The following is a 19,515-nucleotide window of genomic DNA, read 5'->3' as shown; positions in this document are numbered from 1 at the left end:
ATGTTCTCAACTAAATCCTTTCAGCAAAAATATGGCAATATCGCAAAATGATCAAGTATGACACATAGAGGCTTCACGGTGGCAGAGGGGTTAGTGCGTCTGCCTCACAATACGAAGGTCCTGCAGTCCTGGGTTCAAATCCAGGCTCGGGATCTTTCTGTGTGGAGTTTGCATGTTCTCCCCGTGAGTGCATGGGTTCCCTCCGGGTACTCCGGCTTCCTCCCACTTCCAAAGACATGCACCTGGGGATAGGTTGATTGGCAACACTAAATTGGCTCTAGTGTGTGAATGTGAGTGTGAGTGTTGTCTGTCTATCTGTGTTGGCCCTGCGATGAGGTGGCGACTTGTCCAGGGTGTACCCCACCTTCCGCCCGATTGTAGCTGAGATAGGCGCCAGCGCCCCCCGCGACCCCGAAAGGGAATAAGCGGTAGAAAATGGATGGATGGATGACACATAGAATGGACCTGCTATCCCCGTTTAAATAGGAAAATCTCATTTCAATATGCCTTTAAATTGCTAATAAGTGAACTAATAAGTGAACTAATAAGTGACACATTTGGCACACAACAATGGCGACAAGGATGGGATAGTGTCCCCCTGGCCTTTTTTCAATGAAAAAAATGTGCCTTGGCTCAAAAAAGGTTGAAAAACCCCGCATTCGTAGATTGTACGGTCAGTGTTGCACACTCCTGTAGGTGGCGGTATGTATCTTTAAGTCACGCTGCAATCCACCATTTTGACCAAAGACGAAAAAGCAGCGGAAGTTATAAAAAATGAAACAGAAGCAATTGTTAGACATGTAATTCTTGCTAAAATTAATAATAACTATTTTGTGAATTCCAGCGATAATTTAGTTCCGACACGTTAATTATACACACTTCGTGTATTTTCCCCTCGTATCTAAAATAACCTCCTGTGTTTACACTCAGCTGCTCGCTAAATGCTACTAGCATTTTCGGATAATATAACTACTTTCACTGCAAAGATAACCGCCCACACGACTTTTTACAACTTAAACTGCCGACTTCTCACAGAGTACAATGACACGCCACGGAAAGAATTGCACGGCCGGGGCAGTCTACACGTACCACGAGAAAAGGAAAGATACAGGTAAGAATTGAGAATATCTTGTCGAGTACAGTTAACATAACTGTACTCTAACATTGTAGCTAAATAGGTCCCTCAACCACAACATTAACGCCTATTTGTGTAAAAAATATGTTTTACATACTTTTTAGACTGAATGTGGAACCAGATGAATGATTATGTATTGTGGTGTTATACAGTCGTGGGCAAAAGTTTACATACACTTAAAGGTGCTGGTCATATTATTAGAATATCATGAATAAGTTGATTTATTTCATTAATTCCATTTAGAAAGTCAGACTTGTAGATTGTATACATTCATTCCAAACAGACTGATACATTTCAAGTGTTTTTTGCCAAAAAGAAGATGATTATAGCTTACAACCAATGAAAAACCTGAATTCAACATCTCAGAAAATTAGAATATGGTGAAAAGGTCAGATATTGAAGACACCTGGTGCCAAACTCTAATTAGCTAACTAACTCATAACACCTGGAAAAGCCTTTAAATGAGGATGTCGTAGTCGTAGTGGTTTGTACAGTCCTTTGAGACATTTGTGATTTCGGGCTATATAAATAAACATTGATTGATTGATTGACAGCCAGCACCTCATCCATGGCCACCGGACTGGACCCCCTCCAGTGGGACAGAGGAGAAAAAGAAAAGAAACGGCAGATTTCTTGCCGGGACATATGGTACAATACAATCAGCAAGATAGGCTGGAGCTAGACCGTGTTGTATTTTATACGTAAGTAGTAAAACCTTAAAGTCACATCTTAAGTGCACAGGAAGCCAGTGCAGGTGAGCCAGTATAGGCTTAATGTGATCAAACTTTCTTGTTCTTGTCAAAAGTCTAGCAGCTGCATTTTGTACCAACTGTAATCTTTTAATGCTAGACATGGGGAGACCCGAAAATAATATGTTACAGTAATCGAGGCGAGATGTAACAAACGCATGGATAATGATCTCAGCGTCGTTAGTGGACAAAATGGAGCGAATTTTAGCGAAATTACGGAGATGAAAGAAGGCCGTTTTAGTAACGCTTATAATGTGTGACTCAAAGGAGAAAGTTGGGTCGAAGATAATACCCAGATTCTTTACCGAGTCGCCTTGTTTAATTGTTTGGTTGTCAAATGTTAAAGTTGTATTATTAAATAGATGTTGGTTTCTAGCACAACCAATAATCAGCATTTCCGTTTTTTTGGCGTTGAATTGCAAAAAGTTAGCGGACATCCATTGTTTAATTTCATTAAGACACGCCTCCAGCTGACTAAAGTTTGTTACATCCGACATCACATGGACAAATATAAGACCTCCTGGAGGAAAGTTCTGTGGTCAGATGAAACAAAAATTGAGCTGTTTGGCCACAGTACCCAGCAATATGTTTGGAGGAGAAAAGGTTAGGCCTTTAATCCAAGGAATGCCATTCCTACCGTCAAGCATGGTGGTGTGCTGGGGGGGCAGTACATCTAAGAAGGACAGCTCCAGACTGGAGAAACTGATCAGGCGGGCCGGATCGACAATCGGAATGAAACTGGACTCACTGGTGACGGTGGCAGAGAAGAGGACTGTGGACAAACTAGTGAGCATCCTGGATGATGCCAGTCAGCCTCTGCATACCGTTATCAGTAGCCACAGGAGCCTGTTCAGTGCTAGACTGCTTCATCCCAAGCGCAGGACTAATAGACTCAAAAACTCCTTTGTCCCACATGCTATTAGACTGAACAACTCTTCTCTGGGGAGGGGGGCGGGGGGTACTGGGATGACATGGGATGCAAAACAATAACAGTGCAATACGTTTTCATAACATGGTCACTACTGCCTAGTTTCTCTTGTTATATTCTTATTTTACTGTTATATTTTTATTCCCAATGTTGCTTTTTATTTTTATTCTTATTGTAATATTTCTCTATTTTGTTTCCATTTAAACCCCCATTATTTACTTTTTACTTTTTAAAATTGATCTCAACTCTGTACACTGCTGCTGGAATTTTAATTTTCCTGGAGGAACACTCCTGAAGGAATCAATAAAGATCTATCTATCTATCTATCTATCTATCTATCTATCTATCTATCTATCTATCGTAGTATTAAGCTCTGAGCCTTTTTGGCTGCCAATGGAACTGGTGCTTTACAGACAGTAAATGAGACTATAAAAAAGGAGAATGACCTCCAAATTCTTTAGGACAACCTAAAATCATCAGCCTGGAGGTTTTGTCGTGGGCGCAGTTGGGTGTTCCAACAGGACAATGACCCACAAACACACGTCAAAAGTGGTGAAGGAATATCTAAATCAGGCTAGAATTAAGGTTTTAGAATGGCTTTCCCAAAGTCCTGACTTAAGCATGTGGACAAGGCTGAAGAAACAAGGCCATATCAGAAAACCAACACATTTAGCAGATTTGCACCAATTTTGTCAAGAAGCGTGGTCAACAATTCAACCAAAAGCTTGCCAGAAGCTTGTGAATGGCTACCAAAAGCGCCTTATTGCAGTGAAACTTGCCAAGGTACATATAACCAAATATTAACATTGCTGTATGTATACTTTTGACCCAAAAGATTTGGTCACATTTTCAGTAGACACATAATAAATGATTAAAATAACCAGAATTCATGAATGTTTTTTTCTGACAAACAAGTATGTGCTCCAATCACTCTATCACAAAAAAATAAGAGTTGTAGAAATTATTGGAAACTCAAGAAAGCCATGACATTATGTTCCTTACAAGTGTATGTAAACCTTTGACCACGGCTGTAAGTCACCTTCTCTTTGTGCTTTAGCGTTAAGAGACATTACCCATGATGCTGTAGAAATGCAATCATAGTATACATAGTCTAGTATACAATCTATACTGAATCAATCATAGTCTAATATACACTCCATACTGAAAATGTAAGTCTGTGTTTGTGTTCCTATCTAGCGGCGTCCGGTTACGGCACACAGAGCATTCGCCTGGGGAAAGATGCCATTAAAGATTTTGACTGCTGCTGTTTGTCATTGCAGCCCTGCCAGAATCCGGTGGTGACGTATGTTTGTCAAACACACAACATATAAACATATTTGTCACATGTACTATCATCTGAAAACTCATCTGAACTGGAGTTAGGGCTGGGCGATATATCGATATAAACGATATATCGCAGATTTGTCTCCGTGCGATATAGAAAATGACTATATCGTAATATTCGATTATATGTTCTCACACAGTTGCTTTTAGCTGGGGGCATTACATTACTGGCGTTTCTCGCTCCTCCTCGTCTCTTCTTCTCACAGAGACATAAAACAAGCCCACCTTCTTACATACGTCACATACTGTCGCGCGTCTATCGTCATACGCTCTCGCCGACCAGAGAGGTAGCGGCATGGCTAACGTTAGCTAAGGGCATTAAAATACAGGCGTTTCTCACTCCTCCTCGTCTCTCCTTCTCACAGAGACGGAAAACATGCCCGCCTTCTTACATACGTCACATACTGTCCCGTGTCTAGCGTCATACGCTCTCGCCGACCAGAGAGGTAGCAGCATGGCTAACGTTAGCTGAGGCAGCTTGCGACATTACAAGAGAGAGAAGGTGTGAAACTGATCACAAATGGCGGAAGAACAATTAATGCCCAAAATAAAGAGCGGGGAATCAATCATCTGGCGGAGGTTTGGCTTCAAGTGGGAAGATATTCAGCAGACAACAGCAATTTGCAAAGTATGCAACAGAAGTGTTACTACAAAAAGGTAGCAACACTATTAATTCGTTCTTTCATTTAAAAAGTCACTCATGAGAGAATGAAGAGTATTTAATAAATACAGTTTTGGTCAAATGACATAGTTGTGATTTCCCTCTCTGCATGAAAGTTTAAAAGTAGCATATATTAATGCAGTGTGAAGAAGAATGTTTTAATGTAGACACAGAATCATCATACTGCTGTGATTATATGCATCAAGTGTTTATTCAAGGCTAAGGCAAAATATCGTAATATATATCATATATTGCAATATGTCATAAAAATATTGCGATATTAATAAAAGCCAATATCGCCCAGCCCTAACTGGAGTGCACAGTTTCATGTTTAGTTCCATCTTAAAAAGGCAATAACAGTCCACAATTTTGATGGTAGGTTTATTTCAATAGAAATAAATATTTTAAAAAAATAACATACAGTAAAGGTTCTAAGTTAAATTGTATGAAGTAAGTATTTGATCCTTAAGTAGAATGTGAGTTAAAGTACCAGCAAAACGGAAAAACAAGTTGCCTCTAAATTGTGATCATTTGTATCTGATTTATAACACCAAACAACTTCCAATGTTTGTAAGTGATTAAATATGATCAAAATAATATAAATCTCAGAGATTCCAAAGCCATTCTGACAGATAATGAGCAAGCCGGTCACATGATCTGGGATGTACTGGTGGGAACCACAGATCCCTTCACCAACAACAATGTTAATCTTGCATGTTTAAGTCTGGGCTCATGCCTCACCTTTCTCTAAATATTACACCAGTAAATGAATTCTTGCATGGAGCTCCAACAGACGAGTTTATGTTGTACTTTTTCTATTATCTAACTATTGAGCCAACAGTGGTCTCTGTCTCACCAAGCTTTTTGCTGATTGATTGATCGATTGAAACCTTTATTAGCAGATTGCGCAGTATAGTACATATTCCGTACAATTGGCCACTAAATGGTAACACCCGAATAAGTTTTTCAGCTTGTTTAAGTTGGGGCCCACGTTAATCAATTCATGGTAAATTCATTGATGGTCTTAAGTCATCAAGTTTTGTGCAGATTTACAATCTTGACAGGTCCCAAGGTGGTGGAGAGGTTTGAATGAAAATGAGTGTTCCTGTGACAAGTGTACTTTACACACACAACAAATTGACATTATGAGTAGTTTCGTAAAGGGACCAGACTTGAATGGATATGTTTCATGGACACATAGCTTGTCTGTGGGGGTAAGAATTCTTGCTGGGTAGTAGAAGGTCAAATATTTATTTCAAACCTACAATAAAAATTTAGGACCCTCAATGTCTTTTGTATTGTTGGATAGCATATAACGTAACGTCTGGTTGCCGTCGGCTCGGACTCAAGCACATGAATCTGGAACACAATTGAAAGCAACGTGAAAATGCAGCATATTCACTGTTCTAGCCAGTGGAAATGGTTCTATTAGAAATTTTGGCTTCAAAGCAGAGGTTTTAAACGGTGGTACGGGGAGGTACTGCAGAAAAACACAATCAGCTAACTGCTCTAAACCCTAGACCACCGTTTGATAAGATATCTTTAGGACTAGTTTAATATAAAGCACAATTTTACTGAAAATGTAGTATAAATATTGGTTCTCCGCCCCATTTCTCCATCATTTTGGGGGTCCTTGACCTGGAAAAACATTGAAGACCCCTGCTTTAAGGTATTTTCAGAGTTCCTAAGATACCCGTTATAGAGGGGAGAACGTTAAAATAAACAAAAGACGCAGAGAAATTTGGCTGGTGTTTTTAATAAGCCTCTGACTCACATCGAGTGGAGCAGAGTCAACAACATGATCGAGTACTTGCATATGAGCAATTTTCTTTTGAAACTCCCACATGAAATGGATGTGTGTGTTACTGTATAGCGTCTTTGTTGCAATGTCTAACATCAGTTAAATGGCAATAAGTAGTTTTAATAAACTTAATTAATACATCTCTTGTAGGCTGCATTAAACAATGTACCGATTCTGGATATCGCAACATTTTATGGAACACCACACATTGCTGAACAATCAAAGTTATTGAGTGTCACAATCACTGCAGTACATGGCACTTGATGATGTCAATCAAACGTTTGGCATGAGCTTGACTATTGAATTGTGGTGGCCACTAGATGTCCCCAAAACACAATTACCACTCCATTTTGATTTTAAGACAGTGTATGTCAATCCTGGGCTCGGCATCTTTCTGTGTGGAATGTGCATGTTCTCCCCGTGACTGCGTGGGTTCCCTCCGGGTACTCTGGCTTCCTCCCACCTCCAAAAACATGCACCTGGGGATAGGTTGATTGGCAATACTAAATTGGCCCTAGTGTGTGAATGTGAGTGTGAATGTTGTCTATTTGTGTTGGCCCTGCGATGAGTAAGCGACTTGTCCAGGGTGTACGCCGCCTTCCGCTCGAATGTAGCTGAGATAGGCTCCAGCACCCCCCGCGATCCCCAACGGGACAAGCGGTAGAAAATGGATGCATGGATGTCTATTCCATATGGTTATTAATGAATACCTTAGTGTTTTTCTTTTCTTATCATTGTTCTCTGTTTGACTAATTCCACTCGATCAAGCCTTTTCTAACGTTACATTACAATTTTGCTGCTATTGTATCTGTTCAAAATTGGTATTGGCTAATACTCAAGGTGCTAATAATGTCATCATATTGGAAGTGTAAAAATTGACACCTCTTTGACACAGCATATGTATTTGTGTTCTTCTCAGTCCAGATGGATATTTGTATGAAAAACAGGCCATTCTTGAATACATTCTGCATCAGAAGACAGAAATTGCCAAGAAAATGAAGGTATGTCCTCAATGTTGTGCATGTTCTTTTTTACATACAGTTTTTCCTCTTCATTGTTCTCTCAAATTATTAATTATTTAGAATGTTATTAAGTATTTAATTTGTATTTTCCTGGATTTATTTTTTTAGTTGTATGAAAAGCAAAAACAAGCTATGAAGAATGACAGTCAGCTGGAGTCTAAATCAGAAGAAAGGGAGAAAGTGGAGAAATTTAAGACCAGAGAGAACAGCATTGTCTCCAAACCGATCAACCCGTTCACTTCTGGTACGTGTGATGAGCACCTTCATGCTCTCATTACTGTGTTTGCTGATCTATTAATCGGGAATGCATTAAACAAGTGTAAACTGTCATTCCACTGTAGGACAGAACAGAGGAAGTGACAAGGGCAGCAGCAGTTCATCAGCAGGAGCAGCAGCAGCGTCGACGTCCTCAGTGGCCTCCTCTAGCCAAAGTCTGCCCAGCTTCTGGATTCCCTCTCTGACACCTGAAGCCAAGCCTACGCTAATTAAGAAACCAGTGAGTGACTGCCAGGGAGGAAAATTGCGTTTGCATTTGTGAGGGAAGGTGCTCTCATATCTCACAATTTTTCTTAACTCTAGGGGCCCACTGTGGGGCCCACTAAAGGGCTGACAAAAATATGTGGTTCTTAGCTCTGGTCCGTGTGGGCCGCAGCGGTACTTTGTTGTAATACACTTTTCCACCACTTTTGGCAGTAATGACTATATCAAACAGAAGAAGTCTGGATCAAAAGTCAATTAACTATTTAAGCGCAAAAAATTTGCTAAAATGGTGTAACTGTATTTCTATTTGCACTTGAATTTGATCAAAGTTTATTAGAACATATTTGATCTATTATTTCAGTTTGATTTTTTTTTATTTTAGCACTGCAGAATCGTATGTAAAACATTTTTAGGTAATTTATGAGTCCTTTCTTTTGCAGTATATTAGTATTTTTTGTAATCAGCCTGAACTACGCCTTAATAATATTTTTTGTTGGTTGGCTAGATCAGAGGTTATCAACCCTTTTGACGTCCGGACCCAACTTATCCACTACCGAAGGGCCCAGGGCCCACTCAAGTATTAAAACTGAATAAGTAACCTTACTCTTGATTTTATCGTGTTCTATAATTACATCTAACTTACCTAAATTTTAACAGGATTAACCTCGTCAAATGTATGTGTTAATCACAAAGATAATAATCAAGCCTTAGTTCAGGCTGATTAGAAAAATGAATTCTTATTAAATATACAGCAAAAGAAGGGACTTATAAAAACTTTCGCTCCAGAATTCTTCTTTGTTTGATATTGTCATTACTGCCACAGGTGGTGGATAAATGTATTCCAACTGAGTACAGCTTTGGCCCATACGGACCACAGCTGAGAAACAGATATATTTTGACAGCCCAATGGGTAAACGCTGGGCTAGATAACATCACCATCTAATTAGCATATTTTGCCATTGGACGTATAACGCATGCAAAACCTTGGGAATTCACCCAGCTAAAATTCTTAAGACTGGTGTATGGAATTGTTGACCATTCTGGGGTTCCGGTGAGAGAACACAATGCCATCAGATTGACTCAAATTAGATTGTAGACTTTAAAGTGTACACAGAGTATTACTTCAGTATCTGAAATACCCCAGTAAAATATATTGTTTAATTTAATTAAGTCAACTGACTGTCATCTGATATCAGATATAAAAACATCAATCACTCATCTCACACTTAGAAGTCATTAATGCTTTAAATCTATCTCCTAAAGCGGAAGTGACACTTTTAAAGTAAAATGATTCAAAATATGAGTCTGTATTAATCTGCATAAACATGGCAAATTCTTAAGAGGTACCACCGAATCTATGTTTGGTGGTCCAAATTTTATCCATGACAAATAAATTAATTGTGAAACTCTGTCATGATTTAAAGCCGTGTTTCCCAACCCTTATAAAGGCAAGACAAAATGTTACCTTACAAATCTCATGGCACAACACCAAACATGAATGTAGAGTGGCAACAGATGAACTTTTGCCATCTAGTGGAAGAGTGTTGAATTGTTCAGCTTGTTGTTATACGTTGCTGGCATTGATAGATGGTAAATGATCCATAGATGAATCAAGATACGTTATTTGTAGAAACTGAATAATATTTTCGAACCAAATAATTAAAATTTACGCATAATTTCCCGCAACATACCTGAATATGTCTCATTGCACCCTAATGTGTTGTGGCACTAGGGTTGCAAATCACTGCATAATGTTTTGTTTCTTTTTACAATTCACTTGTGTCCTAACAAGTGTTCATAACTTGTTTAAAGACAACAGAAACATCAGTGTACACAAAGAAAGCTTTGATTACAGGCTAGCAGCTTGGAATGCCTTCACTGACTGTACTGAAAAAAACAACATAAATGCTTGTTTTTCCTGTCTTTTGTATACTCTTTGATTTAAAATAATGTAACTTTTCTGTATACAAAAGCAGTGTAGTAAATGTACAGTTTACTGTTAAAGCTTTTGTCCTACAGCACTACTTTAATTTGTTGACAATGACATTTGACCAGACTGAATGAGTGTGACATTTTAGTGACTGTCCAGCAGCTAACACCTATTTGAACACACCAAAGCCGAATACAAAAATTCGTAAAAAACATATTTAATTATTTCAAATACTTGTAGCTGGGGATAAGTTGATTGCCAACACTAAATTGGCCCTAGTGTGTGAATGTTAATGTGAATGTTGTCTTTCTATCTGTGTTGGCCCTGCGATGAGGTGGTGATTTGTCCGAGGCAGATGCAGCTGAGATAGATTCCAGCACCCCCCACAACCCCGAAAGGGACACATGGTAGAAAATGGATGGATAGAAATTACTTCTAGAACCAAATAGCTATCCCTGTCATTGCTCAGTGTTCTTGGACACTAAAAGACATTTATTTTTGCATCTTGTTTGCATTTCTCCTGCAGCCCACTAATTTAGCCTGAATTACTTGCACCCTCAGCTGTTGCTGCCATGTAAAGAAAACATGATCGTGCCACTACTTCCAAATGCAGTAACCACACAAAATAACCCTGCTGACACAAATGTCGGGCTATTCACAATGTATGATTTACAGCATGATAAAAAATAATTTTAATCATGCCCATTCCCTTGCTTTTCTAAAACCAAAATGTTTTTATTGTTGACCCTTTCCTGACGTAATTCACCCTCTTTATTGTCTGTGATAACTGTTCATTTTCACTTTTATAAAAGCGTTTGCCTTGCAAAATAGGGCTGAGCGATGAATAAAAAAAATATATATATATATATCAAAACCGACAATGGGAGCTTCTGACGTAGAAATTGCCTTCTTTCTCTTCTCTCATTCCCTTGACTAACACGATTTGTGTATTTAAATGACATGCAGCCAAAGCTGTGATGCAAGGCGTCAAGGCTGCCAGTAGAAGTACAAGAATATATCACTTTGCAATCCAGTCTGCAGCACAGTCATGGAGCAAAATCTAAACACTAAAACCGACGATACAGCACCAGCAGCTTGTACCTAAAAGAATGCTGTGTCAGTTGTTTGGACACACTTTGGCTACAATAAGGATTATGTTGACCAAAAAGGTTGAACGTTTCAGATTTAATGTCATGAAGACCTTTGTTTGTTTATGCATGTTTGTTGAAGGAAAATTGATCTCTGAGTCCAAAGATCAAAACCACCCACAGGTGTCCACTTTCAACACCGATTGTTAAAGTAATGTCCATTTATTAACTTTTATCATCCACCCAAAATCTTTTCTTCACATCACGGACAACGCTATTAAATGATCTCACAGACCGGAAACAGTTTTTAAAAAATACTTAACTGCTCCTCCTCGACTGCCTCCCTCTTTCAAGGCGTCCTGCAGGGTTTAGTGCCTGGCCCTCTCCTCTTCATCCTCAACCACCCCCCAGATTATCCAGCTATGGTCTCCAATTCCACTGTTGCGCCAATGATATCCAACTATATATTGCTACAAAATCCATCAACCCTCAGACCCATTCTACCCTCTAAACCAGTGGTTGTTAACCTTGTTGGAGGCACCGCACCCCACCAGTTTCATATGCGCATTCACCGAACCCTTCTTTAGTGAAAAATAAAATGTTTTTTTTTTTTTAAATTCAAGACAAAGTTGTGTGTTTTTGGTAACACTTTAGTATGGGGAACATTTTCTAAGTAACAAAGACTTAATTTTGAGTTATTTGGACAATAGGGGAACATATTCTAAGTAATAAAGACTTAATTTTGAGTTATTTGGTTAGGGTTGGGGTTGGGGTTAGGGTCAGGTTAAGAGGGTTAGGGTTCTAATAAGGCCATGCCGAATAAAGCATTAATTAGTACCTAATGACTAGTTAAGAGCCAATATGTTAATAATTTGCATGTTAATAAGCAACTAAATAATGGTCAATATGTTCACCATACTAAAGTGTTACCATATTTTTTTTACTGGTGCACAAAATGAACCGTGCATGAACATCACCTTGTTCAAACAACAAAACTAAGGCAGTGCATAAACTCACAACAAATTACACACCTGCAAATCAATCAGCTGTTGCCGTATCCGTAATATGCCAACAGGGAGAAGTTTGTATTGACACGAAGAGTCGGGTGTGTTTTGACCTCGAGCGAACCCCTGAGGTCGACTCACGGAACCCCTAGGGTTCGATCGAACCCTGGTTAAGAACCACTGCTCTAAACGTTTCTTTCTATTATCAGCTTCTTGATACAAACAATTTTCTCTTAAGTGTATCAATCCAACATCCCCATCATTGATCCAAACTCCCTCACCTCTACATCCAAAGTTCTTTGATAACTGTACCCTCTCACTATTACGGCACTTCCGGAGTCATCCCTTGGAGTCATCTTTGACAGTTTACTCCCTTTACACATTAGTCACTAAAACACCTTTTCACGACAGCCTGAACATTATCCGCCTCAATCCTTCACAATATTACGCATAGACTACCGTAAAGCATTCTCTTTGGCACAACCATCAGTCTCCTCGACAAACATATTCAGAGGTCTGCTACCTGCCTCCTCACCAGTTCCGGAGACAAAATCTCTCTGTCTTTCAAAATCTCCATTGGCTCCCTATCCCCTACCACATCAAACTCAAAGTCCTACTCACCCCTGAAGCACTTCATAACCAGGCCCTCTCCTACCTTTATAGAGTAACTGCACTTTTTTTTTTTTAATTTTGCCTATCATACACGTATGTGTGCGTGCGTGTGTGTGTGTGTGTGTACGGACAATGCTGACTCCCATTAGGTCTTATTTATTTATTTTTAGAATCCTAGAAAAAAAAAGACGTGTTCTTGTCTCTCATAATGATTGTGAATTATTGACAAAATTCCAAAACAAGTGCAGTTCCCCTTTAAAGACTGGCTCCAACTCTAGAACTCCTCCTGTACCCTCCACTCCTCAGACGCACACCTCCTGACTGTCTTTCTGACCTGGGGTGGAGGACATAGCCTTTTCTGTTGTCGCCCCCTCCCTATGGAACATACATATGTGACACTACTGAACCTAACACCTTCAAGATTAACTTACAAGCACACATGTTCCAGACTACTTTTAACTGATGAAAAATTGTCACTTTTTGTATATAACAACATTTTAATCTTTTAAAGTGGCTGTTTGCAACTGGCTCAGTTAGATTTTTCAAAACAAAAGAAAATAACATGAACACCATCACAGCTCACGGTTTACCATTAGTGGTTTAACAAAACATATACTTTTTAAAAGAGTCTGTTTTTTTGTATTTACTAATTAAATCGGCTAAAAATTACTTCTCGGTCCAAGGAATTTGTTTGGCTTTCATGCTAGTCACTCACTGCTGTCATGCCACACAAACACACACTCATCTTGTGCATGCAAACAAAAGCAGACCCAGAGAAGCAACTAACAATTTGTCATGTGGTTGATATGATAGAATATGCATTCATTAATAGATAAGGTTAGCTATCTAAATGTATATCATTAGCTGACAACACACAAAGCTAATGCGCGAGCACGTGTTATGTACGGGCATAGTTACATTATTACGTGCTGAAAGTGTAAGAGGGCCAGATATAATGCTTAAAATACAATGCAAAGTTAGGGCCATGCGTTAAGGCTGAAAACAACCCATTTAATCTTGATTTGCTGTGTTTCTTGTCTTGTTTTTCCAGTCCTATTTGTTGTTTTACCCAATGAAGCGTCTGAAATAAAAAAAAAAGCGCTCTACAAATAAAATGTATTAATATTATTATTGTACTGTTTCCTCTCATTGCTTCTTTCCCTACGTTTGACAGAGCAAGACTGTGCTGTGTCCGATGTCAGGACAACCTATAAAGATGAATGAGCTGATTACAGTGCGCTTTACCCCAATCGACCCGAGCCTGAACCGAGTGGCCCTGATCAACCGCCAGGTCAGTTTGTATCAACAATTATGTCAGCCAACAGCTACATGGCAAAAGCTCATCATTTATACTAGTTAGTGTTTCGAAGACTCCATCTCTTTTGACAGCAAGAAATGGAAATTTTATTAGCCTCAATTGTAAAATGTCATGTGACTATTATTGTTTCTCCACTCTAATAAGTAATGGAAGCTCACATGTGTAGAGACAATCGGGTCACAAATGAACCAAGCGATGCCTCGGGGATCACAGCTGCCTGCAGTTTTTGTGTTCTGGTTCAATGCAGTCTTAAATCAATCCCCAGGGATTCAGAAAATACAGTGAAACCCCGTTTAAGTCATAAATATATATAACATAACATAAATGTTACTTGCCATAATGTATGTGCGTGTAATGTAATTGTAGTGGAAGCAGAAATAAAATGAGACAAAAAGTGAGTAAAAAACATGAAAAACCAAAGAACTGTTACTAACGGTAAATTTCTTTTTTCACCTTTTTTATGTCACAATCAAAATACAGCCTGTGAGTGCAATTTAATGGGGGATGGGCCACCACAGCACTTGTTCGTTGAGAAGAACGATAGATACATTCATGTAATTTACCTCCCCAAAAAACAGACAACAATTTTAGGGGTGCTTTCGAATAGTCTACTATTTGACAATTCGATTCAGAAGAGTCTTAATAAACACTCAACCTCGTAGTCATTGGACATTGAATTTTTAAAGATTCACGCGGTCTTCAAAGCGACTCACAAAGAAGTCATTAATAAAGTTGTTCTTTTACTTCAAACCATTCTTATTTTTTTTGTCTTTATTTTCAAAATAAATTAAATTGCCTAATCAATTATGATCGTTTTTGACAGCTCCACCAGCTTATTCTTTTTCCATGCTACTGCACTTGTGCTGACTTGATTCCAAAAGGCAGACCAAAACAAGCCTTTTGGCGTGGTTATGAACTGTTTTTATAAAGATGACGCGGGGTTACCCAAGTGGAGCGGAGAAGGCGAAAAGAAAGCAAACTGTTTTTTAAGACCACCCTAGGTGTCACCTAACAAGATCTCCTGTCAGTGCAGGATACAAGTGAAGGATGATGCTTTTCATCACCAATATTTGAATATTATAGTACTCGATGTGGTAAACTAAATGAAGTGAGGTGAAGAAGCAGACTTACTGGATGGAGTTGTAACGACAAACTACATTCACAGACCATCGCACTATAATTTGTATGTAAGTTAAGGCGAACATTTTTTTTAAACTTTTGTATTTATTTTATGGAGTGTGTCCACGATACATTATTCACAAGGATTCGACGGTTGCACCAGACTAAATTGTCATCTGTAGACAATCTAACATACAACACACGGGAAAAACAAGTAACCCAACCACCAAAACACAAGGACAACTTATAGAAAAGACAGCAACATATTCTAAAAGTACATCACACGTCAGCCCTTACGTATCCAGGCACCTACTATTATAAACCCCTGGTATTCAAAAGGGGACTTATAGAACTGTTCTTTTATAAAATGCATATGCTGGAAATTATAATTCATAAAGTAACTGTTTAGAGAGGCTTAAAATTCATAAAATGCCCAAGGACACAATGCATAGATAAAAAAAACTCGTACTTTAAAGCTTGCAACAATATAAAATACATAAAACACATGCTAAAAACCTGTAATGTATACAGTGAGTAAATGAATGCATACATTTAAAAGCTATGCTAAAAACACTACAGCATTACATGGGCAAATTACTACAGTGTTCCATCGGCAAACATGCCACGCTACATACGGGTTTTCATGTTAAAATACTAATCAGACAATGTTTGCAACACTGGTTGCTCAATAACCGATCTTTTGCAAAAAATAAATTATTGTAATTTCTTAGATTTTTCAGGTCTGTGGGAAGCTTATATTAGTCTTTTGTTGCTTTCGTAGGCAAAGCCGTTTGAGCAAAGGCAGTTTGTCTCTGTGGGTTCTTGTTGCACCAAATCCTATTTGTTGTACAAACAAATAAATGGATGTATGGGAAACAGTTTTTTTTATATAGTATAAAATATAAAAACAGAAATTAAAAACATGAACAAAATGATGGAAAAAGATGTTAGCGAAATTTTGCAGTTTCTTTATTACGACTGACAAAATTACCAAAAAATGAAAGCAGTGATTGTTTTTGGTCTCTAATATATCGACAGCCTGCCAGAGGGAGGGCTGTAGACCATGAATTGAATAACGTGGACCCCGACTTAAACAAGTTGAAAAACTTATTCGGGTGTTACCATTTAGTGGTCAATTGTACAGAATATGTACTGAACTGTGCAATCTACTAATAAAAGTATCAATCAATAAAAAAACACACAACTGTTGTTTTGAAATGTCTCAATTGTTGCTTCTTTCAGGACAGGTACGTCTGTGCAGTAACCAAAGACGTGCTGGGCAACAGCATTCCCTGCGCTGTCCTGCGACCTTCGTGAGTCACCACGCCATCTCATATATGCTTTCACTTACATTTGAATCCTAAAAGACCGATTCCATCCTGTGATTAGGGGTTGTGTGGTGACGCAGGAGTGTGTGGAGAAACTCATCAGGATGGACATGATGGATCCTGTGAGTGGAGACAAGCTCTCTGACAAAGACATCATACCTTTGCAGAGGGTACGTGCACACGTCATATTGGACTTGACAAACTGACTTCCCTATTCATTGTGAAATATGAGTTATCTTTCACATATCACCTTATTTATCATTAAAGTTAAGACTTATTATCGTTGCTCAACCTATTTTTACACCTGACCGCAAAGAAGGTCACATAAGGAGCCATACCCATTTTAAGTGTGGGAGTCAAATTGCATTGCATGGAGCAATAAAATAAAAATATTTTAGAAAATGCAGGATAACTCATCAGGAAACATTATTATGTTCCTTTTATGATTCAATGTGGCACTGACTTTTTAAAAAATTTCTAATCATTCAACATTGAAAGTGTATATATATGCAAGTGGTTAGGGGGTAGGTGGATCGATCCAATTATGGATAAGATTGATGCACAAAGCATTATCAAATCAATACCAGCCTATTTGTGACTTATATATTTTAGTTCCAATGTGTTTTTGATGTTACTCCTACCCTTGACTGTTAAATTTATACCTGCACAGTAATATTGTAGTTTGGTTTTAGTTAGTAGTTTGTTCCAAAATGTCAGATGAAAACCGAGTCGTATAAAAATGTAATTAATCTGTTCCAAATACAATTTCAGACCCCCAAAAATATGCAAAACATGCAAAAAACAAAGCCAAATACACATGAATGATCTCTTACATGGATACATGAACATTTAACGTTACTTTTACCTTCATTAAAGACTCTCCTAGGTGAACAGAGGGAGGAGGGGAAGGAAGAAGTCTTTGCTGAGTGTTCTGTCTTTAAATTCAATGGTGTTTTTCTGTCTCTATCAAAATGCTGGCACTCGCAACATTATTTGGTCCCAAGGTTACTTATTTTGCAGTTGTACTCAATAACAAAAATAACAGAGACTAAGTCACCAACCCATGAGAATCTCTGCTTTGGTTCTCAATTGATGATACGCAAGCCAACGGATTGGTTTGTTCACATTTCGATACAGTAGTAACTGGATAGTAGACAAGAACCGTGTTAAAATGGTAGGTATACGAAACTGAGGTACCGCTGTATTATTAAACTGTTCACACATACTGTAAGTTTGTTGATGCATCTTATATTTGTTTCCCTAAAATCCTGTGTGACAAATCATGATCCACAAATTTAGAAACAAATTCACTCAATGAGCTTGAAATATGTCTGTATCAATATAGGTCTTTGTTTACCTGACTAATATGCAAAACCAGGAATCTCTTTTACTTATAATTTCTAGTTTTAAGATGACCGTCTTTTGTCCTCGCAGGGAGGAACCGGCTTTGCTGCATCTGGTGTGGATCTCAAGGCCAAAGAGGCTCGTCCAGTGATGCAAGTGTGACGGGTTCTTTTGATGCACACACCACCAATATTCTGGCACAAATCATTAACAAAATTTATGAACCCCACAAAAAAACTCTGATGTGTAAATTAGTGTTAAGATTTCTCCTTTTTTCGTGAACTAAGGCCAGACCGAAAATAATTTGTTTTCATAGTGCAGCATGACACCTTGAACATACTCACTATAGTAATTATAATGGAAGGGTCTTTGTCTTTTTGTATCGTGGAATAAGAAAAAAAAAGGGGGGTCTTGGTCAGTTTTGTCATTCGACACATCTATTAATATAGCATTGTTGTTAAAAGTAATAATTTACTGTACGAATGGTATTTTATTTATATTTTTGGTCAGCGACATTTGTATTGTCCTTTATTGACCGTAGTAGAATTGTACTTGACTTAAAGCTGGAAGTTGTTTATAGAAAACAATTTGAAGTTGATCTCATTTGACTATCCCAGGATATGATATAAAATAGTAGTGTTTGTAGCATATTTTTGCCATTAAATGACATTTTAAACACATTTAACAATTCTAACGCTTTAATAGTGGCTGAAATAGTTCTATTCACCAATTCTTTCTTATATTTTTAATTCAATGCAAAGCTAGGGCTATCAGCTGTTCGCTTTAAAATTGCTATGGAAATCCTGTTACGATAGCAAAAATAGAAGGGCACTCAATAAATGTATATGTATCCTATATTTTAAATAATGCAATTTAATTAGATTTTGTGGTTCAATAAAAAAAGTGTCAAGTAGAATTATTTGGAAATAAGGAATTTGTTTAATGAACAGGCAATGTAACTTCACACAACTTTGACATTAATTAGTAGTACTTAAGAAAAAACATTATAGTCTGTGGTATATCTCACACTATTTTCCATCCAGAAAAACTGGCTCTGGCTATGTGTTAAGCAGAAGTAAAAATCCTCCTCATTTGATCAGTTGAACACCTGGGGCTTCACATATTAAACATGTGTAAGCACAAAAACCTGGCTTATGCACTTTTTCATGACAAAGATGAGATGTATCAAAACTAAACTAGACTTGGAAATGCGCGGTGCCTCACACCAACTTTATACTTCACATACGCACATTCCTACATGACGTGGATACATCTTTGGACACACACAGGTGGTCGTTGGGGTTTGCCATCATTTTATTTCATTAATGTAAAAGATCGACGCAAGGACACAAAATTCACTTTTTCGCCAATGCATTTAGTGCCTCATATTCTCATTAATATTTGTGAGGACGTCTAATTTATCTAGACCAGGGGTCCCCACACTTTTTGACTCTGGGTCCGCATTGGGTTAAAAAAAAAAATATATATATATATATATATATATATATATATATACACACACACACACAGTGGGGCAAAAAAGTATTTAGTCAGCCACCGATTGTGCAAGTTCTCCCTCTTAGAATTATGGCAGAGGTCTGTAATTTTCATGATAGGTACACTTCAACTGTGAGAGACAGAATGGGGAAAAA

The 19,515-nt window shown here is 38.1% G+C and overlaps 1 protein-coding gene across 1 annotated transcript; it reads left to right on the top strand.

The window, feature by feature from the left end:
• Positions 1–732: 732 nt before the first annotated feature.
• On the top strand, positions 733–18,543 carry LOC133541097 (nitric oxide synthase-interacting protein-like). Its single transcript, XM_061884184.1, has 9 exons — positions 733–1,111; positions 4,010–4,115; positions 7,538–7,619; positions 7,749–7,884; positions 7,982–8,136; positions 13,929–14,045; positions 16,434–16,504; positions 16,581–16,689; positions 17,954–18,543. Exons 1-9 carry the CDS (start codon positions 1,042–1,044, stop codon positions 18,023–18,025), a joined length of 918 nt encoding a protein of 305 aa, XP_061740168.1. The 5' UTR covers positions 733–1,041; the 3' UTR covers positions 18,026–18,543.
• Positions 18,544–19,515: the final 972 nt, after the last annotated feature.

Source organism: Nerophis ophidion, linkage group LG23 (genome assembly GCF_033978795.1).
Source record: "Nerophis ophidion isolate RoL-2023_Sa linkage group LG23, RoL_Noph_v1.0, whole genome shotgun sequence".
Lineage (NCBI taxonomy): Eukaryota > Metazoa > Chordata > Actinopteri > Syngnathiformes > Syngnathidae > Nerophis > Nerophis ophidion.
The sequence above is the reverse complement of the archived record's forward strand: the minus strand, read 5'-3'. Positions and strand labels throughout refer to the sequence as shown.